At 41.2% G+C, this 18,494-nt stretch overlaps 1 protein-coding gene and 1 long non-coding RNA gene across 4 annotated transcripts; one reads left to right on the forward strand and one right to left on the reverse strand.

Annotated features, from left to right (window-relative positions):
* The first annotated feature begins 3,146 nt into the window (after positions 1-3,146).
* On the forward strand, positions 3,147-4,892 carry LOC123086403 (uncharacterized). The gene is made up of 3 exons (XM_044508166.1): positions 3,147-3,771; positions 3,857-4,026; positions 4,466-4,892. The coding sequence occupies exons 1-3, from the start codon at positions 3,252-3,254 to the stop codon at positions 4,487-4,489; spliced, it is 714 nt and encodes a 237-aa protein (XP_044364101.1). The 5' UTR covers positions 3,147-3,251; the 3' UTR covers positions 4,490-4,892.
* Positions 4,893-5,312: 420 nt separating this feature from the next.
* LOC123086404 (uncharacterized) lies at positions 5,313-9,239 on the reverse strand. Of its 3 annotated transcripts, none has more exons than XR_006440810.1 (7): positions 8,780-9,239; positions 8,096-8,637; positions 7,895-7,987; positions 7,089-7,649; positions 5,926-6,077; positions 5,694-5,769; positions 5,313-5,604 (listed from the first exon to the last, which is right to left on the reverse strand). It is a non-coding gene; the product is annotated as an uncharacterized lncRNA (long non-coding RNA). The 3 variants fall into 3 exon arrangements; XR_006440809.1 differs by having other exon boundaries at positions 7,093-7,649; positions 8,780-9,237; XR_006440811.1 differs by having other exon boundaries at positions 7,093-7,649; positions 8,096-8,175; positions 8,780-9,235.
* Positions 9,240-18,494: the final 9,255 nt, after the last annotated feature.

The following is an 18,494-nucleotide window of genomic DNA, read 5'->3' on the forward strand; positions in this document are numbered from 1 at the left end:
ACTTGCGTCGTATGTTTAGTTTTGTGCTAGAACTTTGAAAATATGATTTTGTGGTCGCCTAACTTGACTCAGGCGTGCAGATACGGTCATAGTACCCGTATGCGAGTGTATCTATGTGTATGGACCCACTTGTCGGTGAGTGATGGAGCTGGGCATGACATATTTTTACAAAAAAAAGCCCTCATATTTTTTTATTTGCGGAAAAGTCAACTACTACAACACATTTTATATGAAAAACTAAGGAGAAAAAAGAAAACAAGGAACCCTCGGGCTCGAACACACGACCTTCTCTTTTAACACAAAACGCTTTAGCCTTTTCACCACCAGTTAATTCTGTCTAATTTCCATAACGAGCTCCTATGTACTCAAAAGTGGCGCATGTGAAGCTTAATTGTATTGCATATATTTCTGCCCATTTTGGACGCGGTACTTTTTTAAAGATATTTGTAAAACATGTGTGTTATATAAATGTGTTTGTTACATATTTTTCTCCTGTTTTTATATAAATGGCTTTACCCCTAAAAACCATTTACTAAATATGTTATAAACCTTGACTATTATATAAACTAGTGTGTTATATAAATTGGTGTATCACATATTTTGTTTTCATAATTATAATTCAAAAATTATGTAAATTATAAAAACATTTCAATAATTATACGCACATTTGTGTAATTTGATTTTCGCATGATTAAAAATATTCATAATTTTAAATTTAAACTATTAATATGGACATTGAATCGTTGCTAATATTTAACTTATATAATTGTTTCTGAATATAAGTCATGAGTAAAAATTATAAACAAGTGAATATTCATAAATATTTAGTAAATGGTTGTATTCATCATTTTGTATAGTTTAAATATAAGCCACAAGTTTGTAATTTTTGGATTCATTAAACATATTTATTTAGTAAACATTTTCAATGTCCATGTTAACTAAATATATTTTATATAATACACATGTTTATATTTAAATGTTTTTATTTACTAATCATGGTTTGTTTGTATAGTATTTTAACACACAAATATTTGAACTTAATTTTAATACTCATGGTTTCAAATATCTTAAATGTACTTATTACTTACGTTTTACCAAATATTTCATATATGATACACATGCTTATATTTACTAATCATCATATGTATGTATAATATATTTAACACGTAAATATTTGAACATAACTTTATTACTTTTTTTACAGATACCTTAAAAAATAGCGCGTGCAAATGGGCCGCAGTATATGCAGGCCATTTAAGCTCCGCATGTGTTGTCTTCAATTCAAAAAAAGTTAACTTCCTCGAAATCAATATATAAGTTAGTTATCGGTTTTAGACATATTAACCTGGAGGTTGTAGTGGCTAGACCGTACCGTGTTAAAACTGTTGTTTGCAAGTTTGAGTCCCAGCGACCTTGTTTTTTTTGTCAATTTACGCCAAATATGTGTCGCGGTGGTTGACTTTTTTCGCGTACCGTGACCGTATCTGAATGCTTGAGTCAAGTTAGGTGACCACAGAACTGTATTTTTAAAGTTCTAGCACCAAACTGAAGATGCGATGCAAGTTCTGTGACTCATGGTGATATTACCTTTTTTACCATGGCAATTTTTGGTAATCTATTTCTCATGCCAAAAAAGATTTTATAGCTTTTGCCATGCCTCTAATATAGCTTTTGCCATGTCTAAAACTTTTTGCCTTGCCATAAACACATTATTTACCATGAAATTGCTAAGCTGTTTGCCATGGCAAAAAAAATTAGCACTGTTTTGCCATTGCAAAAAATTTAGCACTGTTTTTGCCATGGCAAAAAAATATTTCATAGCTTTTTTCCATGCCTATAATACTGCTTTTGCCATGTCACCACCACAACTTTTACCATGCCATACACATATTTTTTTACCATGGCAGATTTGCTAATCTATTTGCCCTGCCAAAAAAGATTTTATAGTTTTTCTCATGCATCTAATATAGCTTTTGCCATGTCACCACTACAACTTGTTGCCATGCCAAAAAAGTTTTAGCACTGTTTTGTCTTGTAAGAACAAATCCCTAAAATTTGCCACTTTTTCATAATCTACCATGGCAAATGTACTCTATAGACCATGGCAAATTTATCCCATACATAATGGGAAATTTAGATCACACACCATGGTAAATATAGTTTTTTAACGGATTGTGGTAATCTATCACATTTTTGGAACCATGGCAATTTTGAATTTTATGGGCATGGCAAATTTTGTTTGGTCCATAAGCAATTTCATGTTTGTTTTGCCACGGGTATTTTGTGTATGTTGAGTATGAAAATGCTATAGCACATGCAATAGATTTTTCCATACTACATGGCAAAAAAATCCTAGACCATGGTAAACTTAGTAAACAGAACATGGCAAATATGTTGCAATTTTACCATGGCATTTTTTCTGATCATGGTAAATTTTCTTGTTCTTTTTCATTACAAAAACCATGTGTTTCTTGTCATGGATATTCTTGTGATCAGTACAAAAATGCCATAGCACATGCAATATATTTGCCATTGATATAAACTAAGTTTTGCCATGTATTTTTTCTAACTTTTTTGCAACACAAATTAAATTTTACTGTAAACTTTGAATAGCATACTGCCATGTGCTAAAAAAATAGCTACTTTTGGGGGAAAATAATTTTCAAAGATCAAAAGCTAAAAAGTAGGAAAAAAGTTGACAAAGTCATGTTGCATGTATCTATTGATATGATGGCAAAAAAGTATGCAGCATTTAGTTTGCCAGGACAAAACACTTTCGTAAACAATTCCATGGCAAGCACTTTTGCCTTGCCATTTTGCCATGTCTTTTTTGTAATATGTTTTTCCTATATTTTTTAGTAGAAAATATATGTTTTTCTCTATCGCAGAGGCCTTTTTTATTTTTGGGCCGACTGGTTCGTGTCTGTTGGGCCAGTAGAAATAGATCGCATGAAGAAATCGTTCGTTATGAACTCCTTCCTTGCGCCAATGATGTCGTTCGATTTGATCGATATCTCCCGCAAACGTTTCCTTTCCCTAGTTTTCGTAAAAAAAAAAAAAACTTTTTCAGTGGGTCCGCTGTTAGATATTTTCGCTCTTTCAGTTTTTTTTCTTCTTTCAGACGGGCACTCTTGTGTGGTTGACCGGCGCTGTCGCCGCCGTCCACAAATGACACGGCACCATTTGCCGTGTGCCGTGACACGACTTGCTTTCTTTCTCTGGCGGTGGCGGCCTCTCACCCCGTCTCCGGCATGGACGTCCTGGCGCCGCTGTCCCGCGCGCATATCGGCTCGCCGGCCGCGGCGGCCGCCTCCGCTCGCCCATACGTTCTTCATCGTTTCAACCGGAGGACCATCCGCCGGCGAGGCGCCGGCCTGCGCTGCCGCCGGCGCCTGCTCAGCGCGCGGGGAGAGCGCCCGGCTCCGGATGACGATGAGGACGACGGGGAGGTGGCTGGGTTCGACGCAGCGGTGGCGCTATTCAACGGCGGGGAGTACCACGCGTGCCACGACGTGGTAGAGGAGCTCTGGTACAGCGCCGAGGACCCCGGCCGGACGCTCCTCCACGGCGTCCTCCAGTGCGCCGTAGGCTTCCACCACCTCTTCAACCAGAACCACCGCGGCGCCATGATGGAGCTCGGGGAAGGCCTCTGCAAGCTCCGCCGCCTGCGCCTGGAGGACGACGGCGACCAAGGGCCCTTCTCTCGATTCCGGGACGAGGTCGCCGCCGTGCTCAGCTTCCTCTACCGCACCCAGAAGGAGCTCGCGGCATGTACGTCATCCTCATCCACCACGATCGAGTTTACTTAATTGATTTGAACCTGCCAATTCCGATGAAGCTATGGCGCATCGATCAGGTAACGACGAGCTGTGCTTGGCCATGGATGGCTCCGCGACCTCGTACCAGCTGCTCGGCGACTTCGCTGCCGGGCAGCGGCTGTACCGGCAGGGAGTCGACGCGGACGGCGTCCCGAGCATCCTCTTCTCCGGCCGCTCATCCGGCGACTACCTCGCTCCTCCATGCACGGTGAAACTTCCATCGCTACACGCCACGGAGCAGCACCTCGCGGCGCTCCAGCGCGCGCACGAGTACTCGTAGCTAGTAGTTCCATTTTTGTTGTATACTCGTAGCTAGGTAGCCAGCCAGATGCAACAAATTCGATGAAACTTTGTAAACAAAAAAATTCCAGGGCAATCTGATACTACTCGTTTATTTTCTGAATGGAGTAGATCAAGCCACGCCACGTAATCCACGTGAAACGTTGATCTGTGCCAAACTTCACTTTCGCATTCGAAAATATGGTACTCCGTCCGGTCTATAATGTTGACATGTTTGACTTTAAAAAAAAAACACTACATTTTTGAATGAAAAGAGTATTTTAAATATGACTAGGAAAATGGCCCGTGCGTTGCAACGGGAATACAATCGTCCCTTGATTGATACCTTTTTTTTTTTGCCTTACCAGGGATCCATTCTAGCCCCACAATGAAGCCTGACTGTTCCCGCAAAAAAAAATGAAGCCTGACTGTCACCACGATGATAGGGCATGACAGTCTGTCTCGAGAAGGTCCTCGGAATCGGATAGACCTAACGCGACCATGGCCTCCTACTACACATCTGCCCAACATCCTTGCCAAGGCCCAGATGACGGGCATCCTCCCTTGTTGTGTTAGTCGAGGCCGGCGGCCGGCCAATGGCACCGTCATTGCGTGTGCGTTGCTATAGAAAAAAAATGTGTCTAAAGTTTTTATCTTGCGGACTATATCTAAAGGGGAGATTCAAAAGAGAACGATGTGGCTCACGTACCCAGGTCATTGTATCTGAAGTTTCTATTTATTCGGGATGGCGCAGGAACACATTCACTAACGAAAGTATAATCTAATTAGTAGCAAGGCACTCGGTATCATCAGTTTGCGTTTTTCTCCAAGTAGTATAGAAACACATCCCATAACCATAATATAATACAGGACGGAGGGAGTATGTTGTACTCCCTCCATTCCTAAATATAAGTCTTTGTAGAGATTTCACTATGGAACACATACGGATGTATCTAGATGCATTTTAGCGTATAGATTCACTCATTTTGCTCCGTATGTGGTCTATAGTGGAATCTCTCCAAAGACTTATATTTAGGAACGGAGGGAGTAATCAATAGCAAGCAATTAGTTTGGTTACTATCAATTCTCTATGTTGTTCTTACCTTATACAACATGACCTTTTTTCAGAAAATGATACTTGGGAAATCTCATAAAGCTTCTAGATTGCAGCCATTGAACCGATCAACCGAAGGGCTTATGTAAGTTATTACTGTAAAATAAGTCTCAGTCCTGAGAAGAATTCACTTTGAACACATTTCTCTCAGACGGATAGAACAATCCTTGACAACCTATGCCAGTAAGGAAAAAATACTGTATTGAAAAGACCACTCATGCTCCTTCCTCTCACATTAACTTCAGGCCTCTAACAATCACCGACCTTTGACTAATCATTCTGAAGTAATACAACTTTAACTTAAAACATGAAGAGCAATGGTGTTGTCGCTGCTGAACATGACATCTCCCACTGTTTTGTGTTTTTCCAGTCTACTTGTGCCCACTTCTTTCTCTAAATAGAAATTTGTCAGTGTGGCTCTCTGTATGTCTAATAGAATGCAGCCAATAACTACACGTGTCGGTAATTAATCATGATGTTACCTAAAAAAAGTAGTTAGTCCATTAAATCTCCACCGTGTGTGTCAAATTGCTGAACATGAAGCCTGTCCATCTGTACCTACAAAATAGCTAGAACATCGGTCAGTGAAATTTAAGGAAGATGGTGACGAGCTTCCTAGACTTGAGCTGCTGGGAGATCCCACAGCTAGAGCTCAACGACTCCAGCAAGTCACTATTCCGGAATGTGATTGCGTTCGAGCGGACGTACACGTACCTGAATACTATCTTTTATGATTCTGAATCTTCACAGGAGAGGATTAATGACATACAAACAATTTGCCTTAATTCTTGAAGACAATGTTAATCGGATTCTCATGTTGAGGAACCATCTTCAGGTACATTTTCTTCACAATCTGCTTGATACGCCTATATTGATAAAGTGTGACCATCAGCTACATTCATCTCAACATAACTGAGAAGAGAAATATTTTTATGACGGAGAAGAAAATAATGATTGATAGAAACCTATCCAACCATGAATAGCTCAGATTAGCTATTTATAATTTATATATACTACAGTCAAAAATCATAATTTGATCAAAACATAACTTCATCCAAGATTATGTCGCAATGGATTGCTATAAGTCCACCAACGAATTTCGGATTTAGGACCAAACTTTCTGCCAGAAGTCAGCCACAATACTGTGCACCAATTTATGCCAACAATGTGTGTGTGTGTGTGTGTGTGTATACAACATTGATAGATTAATCTTAAGAAATAATCTACTGCTAGGTGTATGTAGTTTATACCCAGAAAGATATGAAACCTACAGGACACAGCAAATGCTGAAGAAAATGAAGAGCGATGAAATTCTAACAATTTGCAAACATCCGCAATAGGTCCTTAGTCAACATGAACTTAGTAATTCTACAATTACAAAAATGCAGGATAGTCTGCTGCAGCCAGAATAGTAAAAGGAACTTGGATTATTCATGTAATGAATCTTCTAGAAATTGGCTGCAAGAGACACAATCACCAAACAACAGTTTAACAAGAATTATTTCTGTGCAAGTCTAAAGATATATTTAATGGCTCTTACACAGTTAACTTGGTCTTCTAGAAATTGGCTGCAAGAGACACAATCACCAAACAACAGTTTAACAAGAATTACTTCTGTGCAAGTCTAAAGATATATTTAATGGCTCTTACACAGTTAACTTGGTTGCACAGATAATTACATAGTAGACTATATATGTTGAAGAAACCATGAGCATCGAGATGGCATATAAATTCTTGTGTTATGGCATCGCTGGTCATCAGTGCTCATTAGGCTCTATACTTATCAAGTCAATGCACAGGAAGAAAAATCAAAAGCATAGCCATGCATTCGCACCATATTTCTAGACCAGATGAAAAGAGGAAAGCATGCTTGTTACCTACATGAAATCTGATTTTGGCGGCACAGATGCGCATAGAGTGGTGGCCAATGTTGCTACAGCCGGGGATCAGGGAACTCACCCACCTCTGACTCTCGCATGGCAGCATGCGAAATTACCCTTTTCTTTCAACTAATCTCATCTGAAAACTTCTATGGTTCCATGAACCTCCTCATCTCCCTGCTTGAGGCCTTCTCCTCTCAGATCCAGACGAAACGCCAAGCGGAACAGACGGCCACCAGAGGAAACACAGTATCGCACGGATAGACAGGTCCATGTGGAGCTTGATCTAGAGCTTGACAGCGGTAGGGAATTGGAGTCCGGCAGGCAGCCTTGGTACGGTGATCTGCTCGACCAGGACGACACCGTCCGGCCGCACGGGCACACCTCCGTCCAGCCTTGGTAACTGTCCAACGTAGCGCACTGCTGCTCACCGAAGAGATGAGCCTGGAACCACCATGAACCTCCTCGTGTCCCCATTTGCCTCTTCACCAGTCCAGGGGCTACCTCCTCCAATGCTCAAGATTTAGTTTATTAAGTACCAAAATCAAAAGATTGATCCTGCACGGATGAAGGCTTCAGAAGACCAACATGGTAGCGAGCATATTAGAACTGAATATAAAATTACAGCATGCACATGTTGCATTGATATGCATAATTAGAATTTTACAGGGCCAGAAAAATGACACTGTAGTTCACTGATGCGGTTAGAGGTTTGTGCATCCAACCATCCAAGTATAAATGTAGATCCTACCTCTAATATCAGTTTCACTCAGTCAGGAAAGTGTGCTGAATGTTATTCTTACCTCTCTAAATGAACAAGAAGTCCTTCTGTTCCTTGAAAGAGATCATCAATGGATGAGATAGATAAGCATATAAGGCCTCATGATTGCTCTTGCCTAAATGAGGCATAATATTAGAAAAATATATAACACCTCATTTGGCATCAGAGATTTATAAAGTACTTGATCAAGTAAGATCATAGAAAGCAACAGTTGAGCATGTACCTTGTCACGGATCTTCATACTCATAGGTGGATTGTGTGATATGAAGATTGTATGGTAGTTCCTGGTTGTTGATATATAATCTGCACTCCGATCAAGCATTGGAATGAACAGTTTTGAGCATAATCAAAGCACGTCATACAACTGTATGCCATTAGAACTCAGTTCCAAATTCATACAACTGAAAAAGAAGATAGATACTACTTTATATATCGTTTTTGTCAAGCCAATATTGCCATGGTCATGAAGCACTGGATTCTACTCCCTCCGTTCAGAATTACTTGTCACAGAAATGGATGTATCTAGATGTATTTTAGTTCTAGATACATCCATATCCGAGACAAGTAATTCCGAACGGAGGGAGTAGATAAGTGTAAATTTAGAGAGTGAGGCGATGCCCCCGTCTGCCTTCCGGAGCTCCCTGCCTTCGATCTCGTGCACGCCTCCCAGGACCGCGTTGGTATCGACCTCGCACCTCAATCTGGATGTCCTCCTCCATCTCAAGCACCTCTTCCCCGTGGATCCGGTTGTGGCCAATGTACAGACTAATTCCCAAACAAAACATTCATTAAGTAAGCATTGTCTCTTTTTCATCTATAGTTCAATTTTCAACCCGATAGAGTTTTGGAGCCCCCAAACCGAGCAGACATACAGAATGAAGGAAATAAGCAAGTGAAGGAAGCAGACCTTGCCGTGCGGGTGGGCGGGGAGCCGCGTAAGGTGCCCCACGGCGCCAGCAGCAAGCACGGCCCACGCGCCATCCTCTATGCCGCAAGCAAAGCTCCCCGCCGCGGCCGCCGCATGGACGAGCGCGGCCGCTGACGCGCCGGGCTTGGCTAGCACCGCGACGACCACCGGCACGGCGCCCAGACCCACGTCCTCCCCCTCCCCGCATCCTCCTCCTCCCGGTCTGCCTCGGCCCGCGTCCTCCTCCTCCCCCTTCCCGCGTCCTCCTCCTCCTCCCGGTCCGCCCAGGCCCGCATCCTCCTCCTCCTCTTGGTCCGCCGACGCCGCCGGGGCCCCCGGCCGCCAACCTGGCCGCGAGCTCCTCCGGATCGACCGCCGCGTGGGGTGGGGCTCCTGGCGGCTGGGATCGGGAGGCGAGGGAGAGAGAGGAGAGCCCGTTCTCGCGTGCGTTTCTGATTTTTTTAACTTAAAAAGGACCATGGGTTGAATACCGTAAACTGTAGGGATTTATTTGCAAAATGGCTGAACAAAACGTTTTCTCACTTAAGAAAGGACTGCGGGTTGAATACTAAAAAACTCAGGGACTTTTCTGCGAGACTGCCGCGACGTACGACCGAAGCAATCGGTGGTTTATTAGTAGGTAGAGATATGAAAAACCAGTGTCTCTTCGTTTGAGAAGGGCTCTTGTTTTTGTCAAAGAGAAGCTGATTCTGTGGGCTGTTTTTTATAATTTTATAACTAACAAAAAGGCTCGTGCATTGCAATTGATACAAAATTAATTTACCACTCAAATCACTTTTTGTAAGTAAGAATAATAACGGCAGCGAGCCGAGCGGCACACATGAGGAATGATGCAGGATCAGGGGAGGAAGATTCAAGGGATGGAAAAATCGCGAGGGGGTCAAAGCATTTTTTTCTTTCTATTTAAGGATGACATTGTGGGTAATTTTCTTTAACTGTAGAGGCAATTTCAAGCAATGAATATGAAATGAAGAAGCACCTCTTACTTTAAGAATAGAAGAATATTAGTGGAAATAATTACGTGATATGTTCATGTGCATGGTATTCAATTATCGGCCTGAAAATTGAATAGATCATTATGATGTAGCCACACATACAAATTGGAGCAGCCGTTGTTGTTAGGGCTAGATGGCCGCCTGCTGTCTCTTGCACGCGCTTCTGTTGAGCCTTCTCGCCGCTTGTTGAAGCACTGTGTTAAAATACGTTATCTAATCTTTTTCATCAGTTTGGACTTAAAAAAAAAACTTGGCTAACACATCAGTTCAATATAGTATCAGAGCCACAAGGTCTCGGGGTCAAATCATGGTCAATGCACTATTTAATACTCCCTCCATCCTAAAACAAGTGACTCGACTTTGTATTAATTTTATACTAAAGTTAGTACAAACTTGAGTTACTTATTTTGGGATGGAGGGAGTATAAAAATAGTTGCGATCTAATCCCGATCCCACGCCTAAGGTCTTTATGTACGTCCACAACCTAGACATGAGGAGGGGGGTGTTAAAATATGTTGCCTAGTCCTTTCCATCAATTCAGAATTTTGAGAAACTTGGCTAGCCCATCAGTTCAATACACTACCGCCAGCACAAAGATTCGATCAGGATTTTCCTTTTTCGTTTTTCAATCTCATTCGATCTCTTCCCTTTTCCAAGATTGCTCTTCTTTATCCAATTTCTTTCCATGATTTCACTATATAACTTGCCTTTATAGCCTTGTTCCGTCCATTAACTTGCCCTTCGTAGCCCTCATTTGATCCATTTTCTTTGAAGAAGTGATCCTTGTTTTGGCACGTGTTTTTTGTTCTTTCTCCGTTGTATTGACATAGATCTCCTTTTCCTTTAATTCCCTTCCTATCAATAGGTTGTTCATCGATTTTGGATTGTAGAGATGTAAAGGAGTGATGTACTACAACTTTATATATAAAAAAGGAATCCTACTTTCTACACGTGAGCATGATGTGGTTGAGTTGGTTGTTGCTTACGAAATTGGTTGGGGGATCAGGAGTTCCATCCCTGGAACTCTTGTACTTTTCCTGTTGAGGTGAAAAAATATCACTATGGCGTCGATGCCCCATAGCGGCACTGTGCCCCAAACACCTATAACAAAACAACGTGTAAGGCCCAAAAACCGCGCAAAAACAAATCATTACTTTTGGACGGAAGTAAACTTATAATATGGATGAATGAAGAAAAAACAGAAAAACACACCTTCTTTTATTATTAGGTATAGATACAGATTTGATTCTCATCGCAGTGTTTTTCTTCAAAAAGAATTATTCCCGGTTACCTCAAGGCAAAATTTGAGGAAACACCGTCAAAATACAAAGTAACTCCCCTCTCAAAAAAACACTAAATGAGATATTTACCGTAGAAAGTGGAAATCACGAAACATTAAATATTTTTATAAAAAATATTGTAACCAATTTTGATGTAGGGTAGAACCCTAATCGGCCGATCTTCCACGACAGGAGCGGATACCACGAAGAACACGAAGAACACGAGGAGGGAAACAAGGAAAAACATGGGGGAAACACGAGAGAAACACTAAACCAACAAGAAATAGTCACACATGTGCTAGATTCTCGAGTACATAAGAAATCACACGATCCACGGACAACTAAGGACGATACAAACGTAGCCGGTCTTCTCCGTGAGGAGGTCTTGAATCCACAAGGGGATCTTCCCGTAATGGGATCTTGAATCCAAAGGGATCTTCTCCGAAGAGGGGCCGCGGTCTCTCTCGTGGAGTGGATCCGATGTGGATGAGCAATGCTCTATCTCTAAATATGAGCTAAACCAATGCTAACTCTAAAACGTAGGTAGGAGAAGAGTATATATAGTCTAGGTGGGCGAAGGGGTACACGGGCCTCGACCCTTACACTGTGCGCAGACAGGGGAGGCCAGACGTCCGGGCGTCGGGCCGGATGTCCGGGCGTTCGGGGAGGGCCGGATGTCCGGGCTGGTGTGGCTGGCCTTGTCGCTCTCGGGTTCGGGGGTGTCCGGATTTCCGAGATGGAGGCCGGATATCCGGGAGCTCGGGAAGGGCCGGATGTCCGGGCTGGCGGGGCCGGATGTCAAGGGCCTGTAGGTGCTTGGTGGTTGAGCAGCTGTAGTGGACGACACTCCAGGGGCCGGATGTCCGGGGGCACAGTCGGATGTCCGGGGCCTGGGAGGTGTTCTTGTCTCCTTCCGTTGGTTCTCTTCATCTGTGGACTTGGGGACTTGTCCGTCTTCACGTGCATCTTCGGGAGGGTCCTCTTGGTACCTAATCATGCACAACATCTCGGACTTAGGTAGTAGCCATGTCTCGAGAGGATCATATGTAATATCACTAAGGAGAGAAGTCACCTCGGTCTCGAGAGCTCTAGCTCGTGCTCATGTCATGGGTCCTCTTGGCACTTCGTGAGATGATGGTAGGTCCATAGGGATGACCGTAGGATGCTCCGCATCATCTCCCCTCCCTTGGGGAAGATCCGACCTTGGATCGAAATCCTCATCACCACGATAGGGCGAGAGATCTTTGACATTGAATATGTCGATCACGGAGTACTTGTCGCGCGGGAGGTCGATCTTTTAGGCATTGTTGTTGTAGCGTTCAAGCACCTTGAAGGGTCCATTCGCTCGTGGTCGAAGTTTCGACTTGCGTTCATTGGGGAAGCGGTCCTTGCGAAGGTGTAGCCACACAAGATCTCCAATGTTGAATATCATAGGTTGCTTGTTGATGTTGCGCTTGGTTGCAAGACGTTGTACTTGGCGCTCGATGGTGTGCCTTGTATCTTCATGCACCTTTTTGAGATGGGTCACTGATGTCTACTACACAACCTTCTTCTTATAAACGTTGTTGGGCCTCCAAGTGCAGAGGTTTGTAGGACAGTAGCAAATTTCACTCAAGTGGATGACCTAAGGTTTATCAATCCGTGGGAGCCGTAGGATGAAGATGGTCTCTCTCAAACAACCCTGCAACCAAATAACAAAGAGTCTCTTGTGTCCCCAATAGACCCAATACAATGGTAAATTGTATAGGTGCACTAGTTCGGTAAAGAGATGGTGATACAAGTGCAATATGGATGGTAGATAAAGGAATTTGTAATCTGAAAATATAAAAACAGCAAGGTAACTAACGATAAAAGTGGGCACAAATGGTATTGCAATGCGTTGAAACAAGGCCTAGGGTTCATACTTTCACTAGTGCAAATTCCCTCAATAATAATAACATAATTGGATCATATAACTATCCCTCAACATGCAACAAAGAGTCACTCCAAAGTCACTAATAGCGGAGAACAAACAAAGAGATTATTGTAGGGTACGAAACCTCCTCAAAGTTATTATTTCTAATCGATCTATTCAAGAGTCTGTAGTAAAATAACACGAAGCTATTCTTTCCGTTCAATCTATCATAGAGTTCGTACTAGAATAACACCTTAAGACACAAATCAACCAAAACCCAAATGTCACCTAGATACTCCAATGTCACCTCAAGTATGCGTGGGTATGATTATACGATATGCATCACACAATCTCAGATTCATCTATTCAACCAACACAAAGAACTTCAAAGAGTGCCCCGAAGATTCTACCGGAGAGTCAAAACAAAAACATGCGCCAACCCTTATGCATAAGTTCACGAGGTCACGAAACTCGCAAGTTGATCACCAAAACATACATCAAGTGGATCACGTGATATCCCATTGTCACCACAGATAAGCACATGCAAGACATACATCAAGTGTTCTCAAATCCTTAAAGACTTAATCCGATAAGATAACTTCAAAGGGAAAACTCAATCCATTACAAGAGAGTAGAGGGGGAGAAACATCATAAGATCCAACTATAATAGCAAAGTTCGCGGTACATCAAGATCATGCCGACTCAAGAACACGAGAGAGAGAGAGAGAGATCAAACACATAGCTACTGGTACATACCCTCAGCCCCGAGGGAGAACTACTCCCTCCTTATCATGGAGAGCGCCGGGATGATGAAGATGGCCACCGGAGAGGGACTCTCCCCTCCGGCAGGGTGCCGGAACGGGTCTAGATTGGTTTTCGGTGGCTACAGAGACTTGCGGCGGCGGAACTCCCAATCTAGATTATGTTCTAGAGGTTTCAGTGTATATAAGAGGTTTTGGCGCCGAGAACGAGTCAGGGGATCTCCGGGCTGTCCACGAGGTAGGGAGGCGCGCCCCCACCCTCGTGGGCAGCCCGGGACTCTTCTGGCCCAACTCTTTTACTCCATGTCCTTCTTCTGGTCCAAAAATAAGTTCCGTGAAGTTTCAGGTCAATTGGACTCCGTTTGGTTTTCCTTTTGTGCGAAACTCAAAAACAAGGAAAAAACAGAAACTGGCACTGGGTTCTAGGTTAATAGGTTAGTCCCAAAAATCATATAAAATAGCATATAAATGCATATAAAACATCCAAGGTTGATAATATAATATCATGGAACAATAAAAAATTATAGATACATTGGAGATATATCAAGCATCCACAAGCTTAATTCCTGCTCGTCCTCGAGCAGGTAAATGATAAAAACAGAATTTTTGATGTGGAATGCTACCTAACATATTTATCTATGTAATCCTCTTTATTATGGCAATAACATTCAGATCCATAAGATTCAAGACAAAAGTTTAATATTGACATAAAAATAATAATACTTCAAGCATACTAACTAAGCAATTATGTCTTCTCAAAATAACATGGCCAAAGAAAGCGTGTCCCTACAAAATCATATAGTTTGGCTATGCTTCATTTTGGCACACAAAAATGCTCTTATCATGCACAACCCGGATGACAAGCCAAGCAATTGTTTCATACTTTAGTAATCTCAAACTTTTTTCAACTTTCACGTAATACATGAGCGTGAGACATGGACATGGCACTATGGGTGGAATAGAATATAATGATGGGGGTTGTGTGGAGAAGACAAAAAAGGAGAAAGTCTCACATTGACGCGACTAATCAACGGTCTACGGAGATGCCCATCAATTGATTTCAATGCGAGGAGTAGGGATTGCCATGCAACGGATGCACTAGAGCTATAAATGTATGAAAGCTTAACAAAAGAAACTAAGTGGGTGTGCATCCAACTTGCTTGCTCACGAAGACCTAGGGCATTTGAGGAAGCCCATTGTTGGAATATACAAGCCAAGTTCTATAATTAAAAATTCCCACTAGTATATGAAAGTGACAAAACAAGAGACTCTCTATCATGAAGATCATGGTGCTACTTTGAAGCACAAGTGTGGAAAAAGGATAGTAGCATTGTCCCTTCTTATTTTATTTTATTTTTTGGCCTTTTTTGGCCTTTCCTTTTTTTATTTGGCCTTTTTTTGGGACAACTTCTATTTTTTACAACTCAATGATTACAGCTCGATACTAGAACAAAGTATGACTCTATATGAATGCCTCCGGTGGTGTACCGGGATGGGCAATGAATCAAGAGTGACATCTATGAAATTATGCGTGGTGGCTTTGCCACAAATACGATGTCAACTACATGATCATGCAAGGCAATATGACAATGATGATGTGTGTCATAATAAACGGAACGGTGGAAAGTTGCATGGCAATCGGAATGGCTATGGAAATGCCATAATAGGTAGGTATGGTGGCTGTTTTGAGGAAGATATAAGAAGGTTTATGTGTGATAGAGCGTATCATATCACGGGGTTTGGATGCACCGGCGAAGTTTGCACCAACTCTTAAGTTGAGAAAGGGCAATGCACGGTACCGAAGAGGCTAGCAATGATGGAAAGATGAGAGTGCGTATAATCCATGGACTCAACATTAGTCATAAAGAACTCACATACTTATTGAAAAAATCTACAAATCATCAAAAACCAAGCATTATGCGCATGCTCCTAGGGGGGTAGATTGGTAGGAAAAGACCATCGCTCGTCCCCGACCGACACTCATAAGGAAGACAATCAAAGAACACCTCATGTTTCAAATCTGTTGCACAACGGTTACCATACGTGCATGCTACGGGACTTGCAATCTTCAACACAAGTATTTCTTAAATTCACAATTACTCAACTAGCACGACTAATATTACCAGCTTCATATCTCAAAACAATTATCAAGTATCAAACTTCTCATAGTATTCAATGCACTTTAAATGAAAGTTTTTATTATACCCATCTTGGATGCCCGTTATATTAGGACTAGTTTCATAACCAAAGCAAATTACCATTATGTTCTAAAAGACTCTCAAAATAATATAAGTGAAGCATGAGAGTTCATCTATTTCTTCAAAATAAAACCATCGCCGTGCTCTTAAAGGATATAAGTGAAGCACTAGAGCAAATGACAAACTACTTCGAAAGATATAAGTGAAGATCAATGATTAGTTGAATAATTATGCAACTATGTGAAGAATCTCTAATATTTAAAAATTTCAGATCTTGGGATATTATTCAAACAGAAAGCAAAACAAAATAAAATGACGCTCCAAGCAAAACACATATCATGTGGTCAATAAAAATATAGCTCCAAGTAAAGTTACCGATGAACGAAGACGAAAGAGGGGATGCCATCTGGGGCATCCCCAAGCTTAGGATCTTGGTTGTCCTTGAATATTACCTTGCGGTGCATTGGGCATCCCCAAGGTTAGGCTCTTACCACTCCTTATTCCATAGTCCATCGAATCTTTTACCCAAAACTTAAAAACTTCACAACAGAAAACTCGTAAGCTCCGTTTGTATAAGAAAATAAATCACCACTTAGGTACTGTTGTGAACTCATTCTAAATTCATATTGGTGTAATATCTAATTTATTCCAAATTATCTAGCGTTCGTACCCTCCGATACTACTCATAGATTCATCAAAATAAGCAAACAACACATAGAAAACAGAATCTGTCAAAAAAACAGAGCAGTCTGTAGTAATCTGTATCAAACGTATACTTATATAACCCCAAAAATTCTGAAATAAATTTGTGGACCTGAGAAATTTGTCTGTTAATCATATTCAAAAAGAATCAACCTAATCTCACTCTCCAGTAAAAAATGGCAGCTAATCTCGTGAGCGCTAAAGTTTCTTTTTTTACAGCAAGATCACAAAGACTTCACCAAAGTCTTTCCAAAGGTTCTATTTGGCACGAACACTTATTAAAACATAAAACCACATCTAAATAGAGGCTTGATGAACTATTTATTACTAAACAGGAACAAAGAGTAAGGACCAACAAAAAAAATTGGGTTGCCTCCCAACAAGTGCTAACGTTTAACGCCCCTAGCTAGACATGATGATTTCAATGATGCTCACATAAAAGATAAGAATTATAACATAAAGAGAGCATCATGAAGAATATGACTAGCACATTTAAGTCTAACCCACTTCCTATGCATAGGGATTTTGTGAGCAACTTGTGGGAACAATAATCAACTTGCATAGGGAGGTAAAACAAGCAAATCTTCAAGATTTTCAACACATAAAGATGAAACTTGATATTTTTGCAATTCCTACAAGCATATGTTCCTCCCTCATAATAATTACATGTAGGATGATAAGCAAATTCAACAATATAGCTATCACAAAACATATTCTTAACACGATCCACATGTATGCAAAGTTGACACTCTTCCAAAATAGTAGGATTAACATTAACTAAAGTCATGACCTCTTCAAACCCACTTTCATAATTGTCAGAATAAAATTCAACACCCTCCAAAATAGTGGGATCATTACTTCATAAAGTTGACACTCCTACAAACCCACTTCCATCAATATAATCATCATAAATAGGAGGCATGCTATTATCAAAATAAATTCGTTCATCAAAACTTGGGGGACAAAAAATATCATCTTCATCAAACATAGCATCCCCAAGCTTGGGAAAAACATTAATTGTAGCAAATAAATTCTCAAACATGTCATTTTCATCTAACATAGCACCCCCAAGCTTGGGCCTTTTCATATCATAAGCATAATCACTCTCATCAATAATAGTATGGATAGCACCAATATTATAGCAACTAATATCATCACAATGAGTAATAGGAGCAACATCATTTGAGAGGGGTGCCTTTTACCTTTGCTTCTCTGTCTTTTCTTTTTCTTCTCCACATCATGTGGTTTAATCCTCTTTTTGGAGCTCCTTATTAATTAGATTGGTTGAATAGAAGGCTCCTCCTCGTTACCTGATTCATCATAAGAAATAATAGGAGGATATTGGGAGGTCTCTTCCCTTTCATTAGTATTCTCTTCATCTTCTATTTGTTTTCTTGTCTTTATGTAATTGGCAATATAAGGATTTTCAATGTAATTCACCGCACAATACATACAAATTTCCTCTAGATCAAAATCAAGAACATTATTGTGATGCCCGGATTATTATGCTACAATAAACCTACGCTAGTGATGACACGTCACCTCTGATATTGTTGCTAACCTCGCGTTAGATCTAAACGTTTCAAAATCAAATTTGAATTTTTGACAAACAATAAAAGTTTTCAAAATTCAAAACTAAAATGTTTGGACTGTGACATAATTAAGTTTACTCAAAAACTAAATGTTTAGGAGATGGGAGAAAACAGAAAAAGGAAAAGAATAAAAACAAAAAAAACAAGACCAAAAAACAAAAAAAGAAACCCCAACCCCCACTGGGCCAGTCGGCCCAGCTGCTAGCCAGGCCGGCCCAAACCGGCCCAGGCGGTGCTCCCCACTCCCCCATAACCCCCCCTCGGCAACCGAA

This window comes from Triticum aestivum, chromosome 4A, assembly GCF_018294505.1.
Source record: "Triticum aestivum cultivar Chinese Spring chromosome 4A, IWGSC CS RefSeq v2.1, whole genome shotgun sequence".
In the NCBI taxonomy this organism is placed as follows: domain Eukaryota; kingdom Viridiplantae; phylum Streptophyta; class Magnoliopsida; order Poales; family Poaceae; genus Triticum; species Triticum aestivum.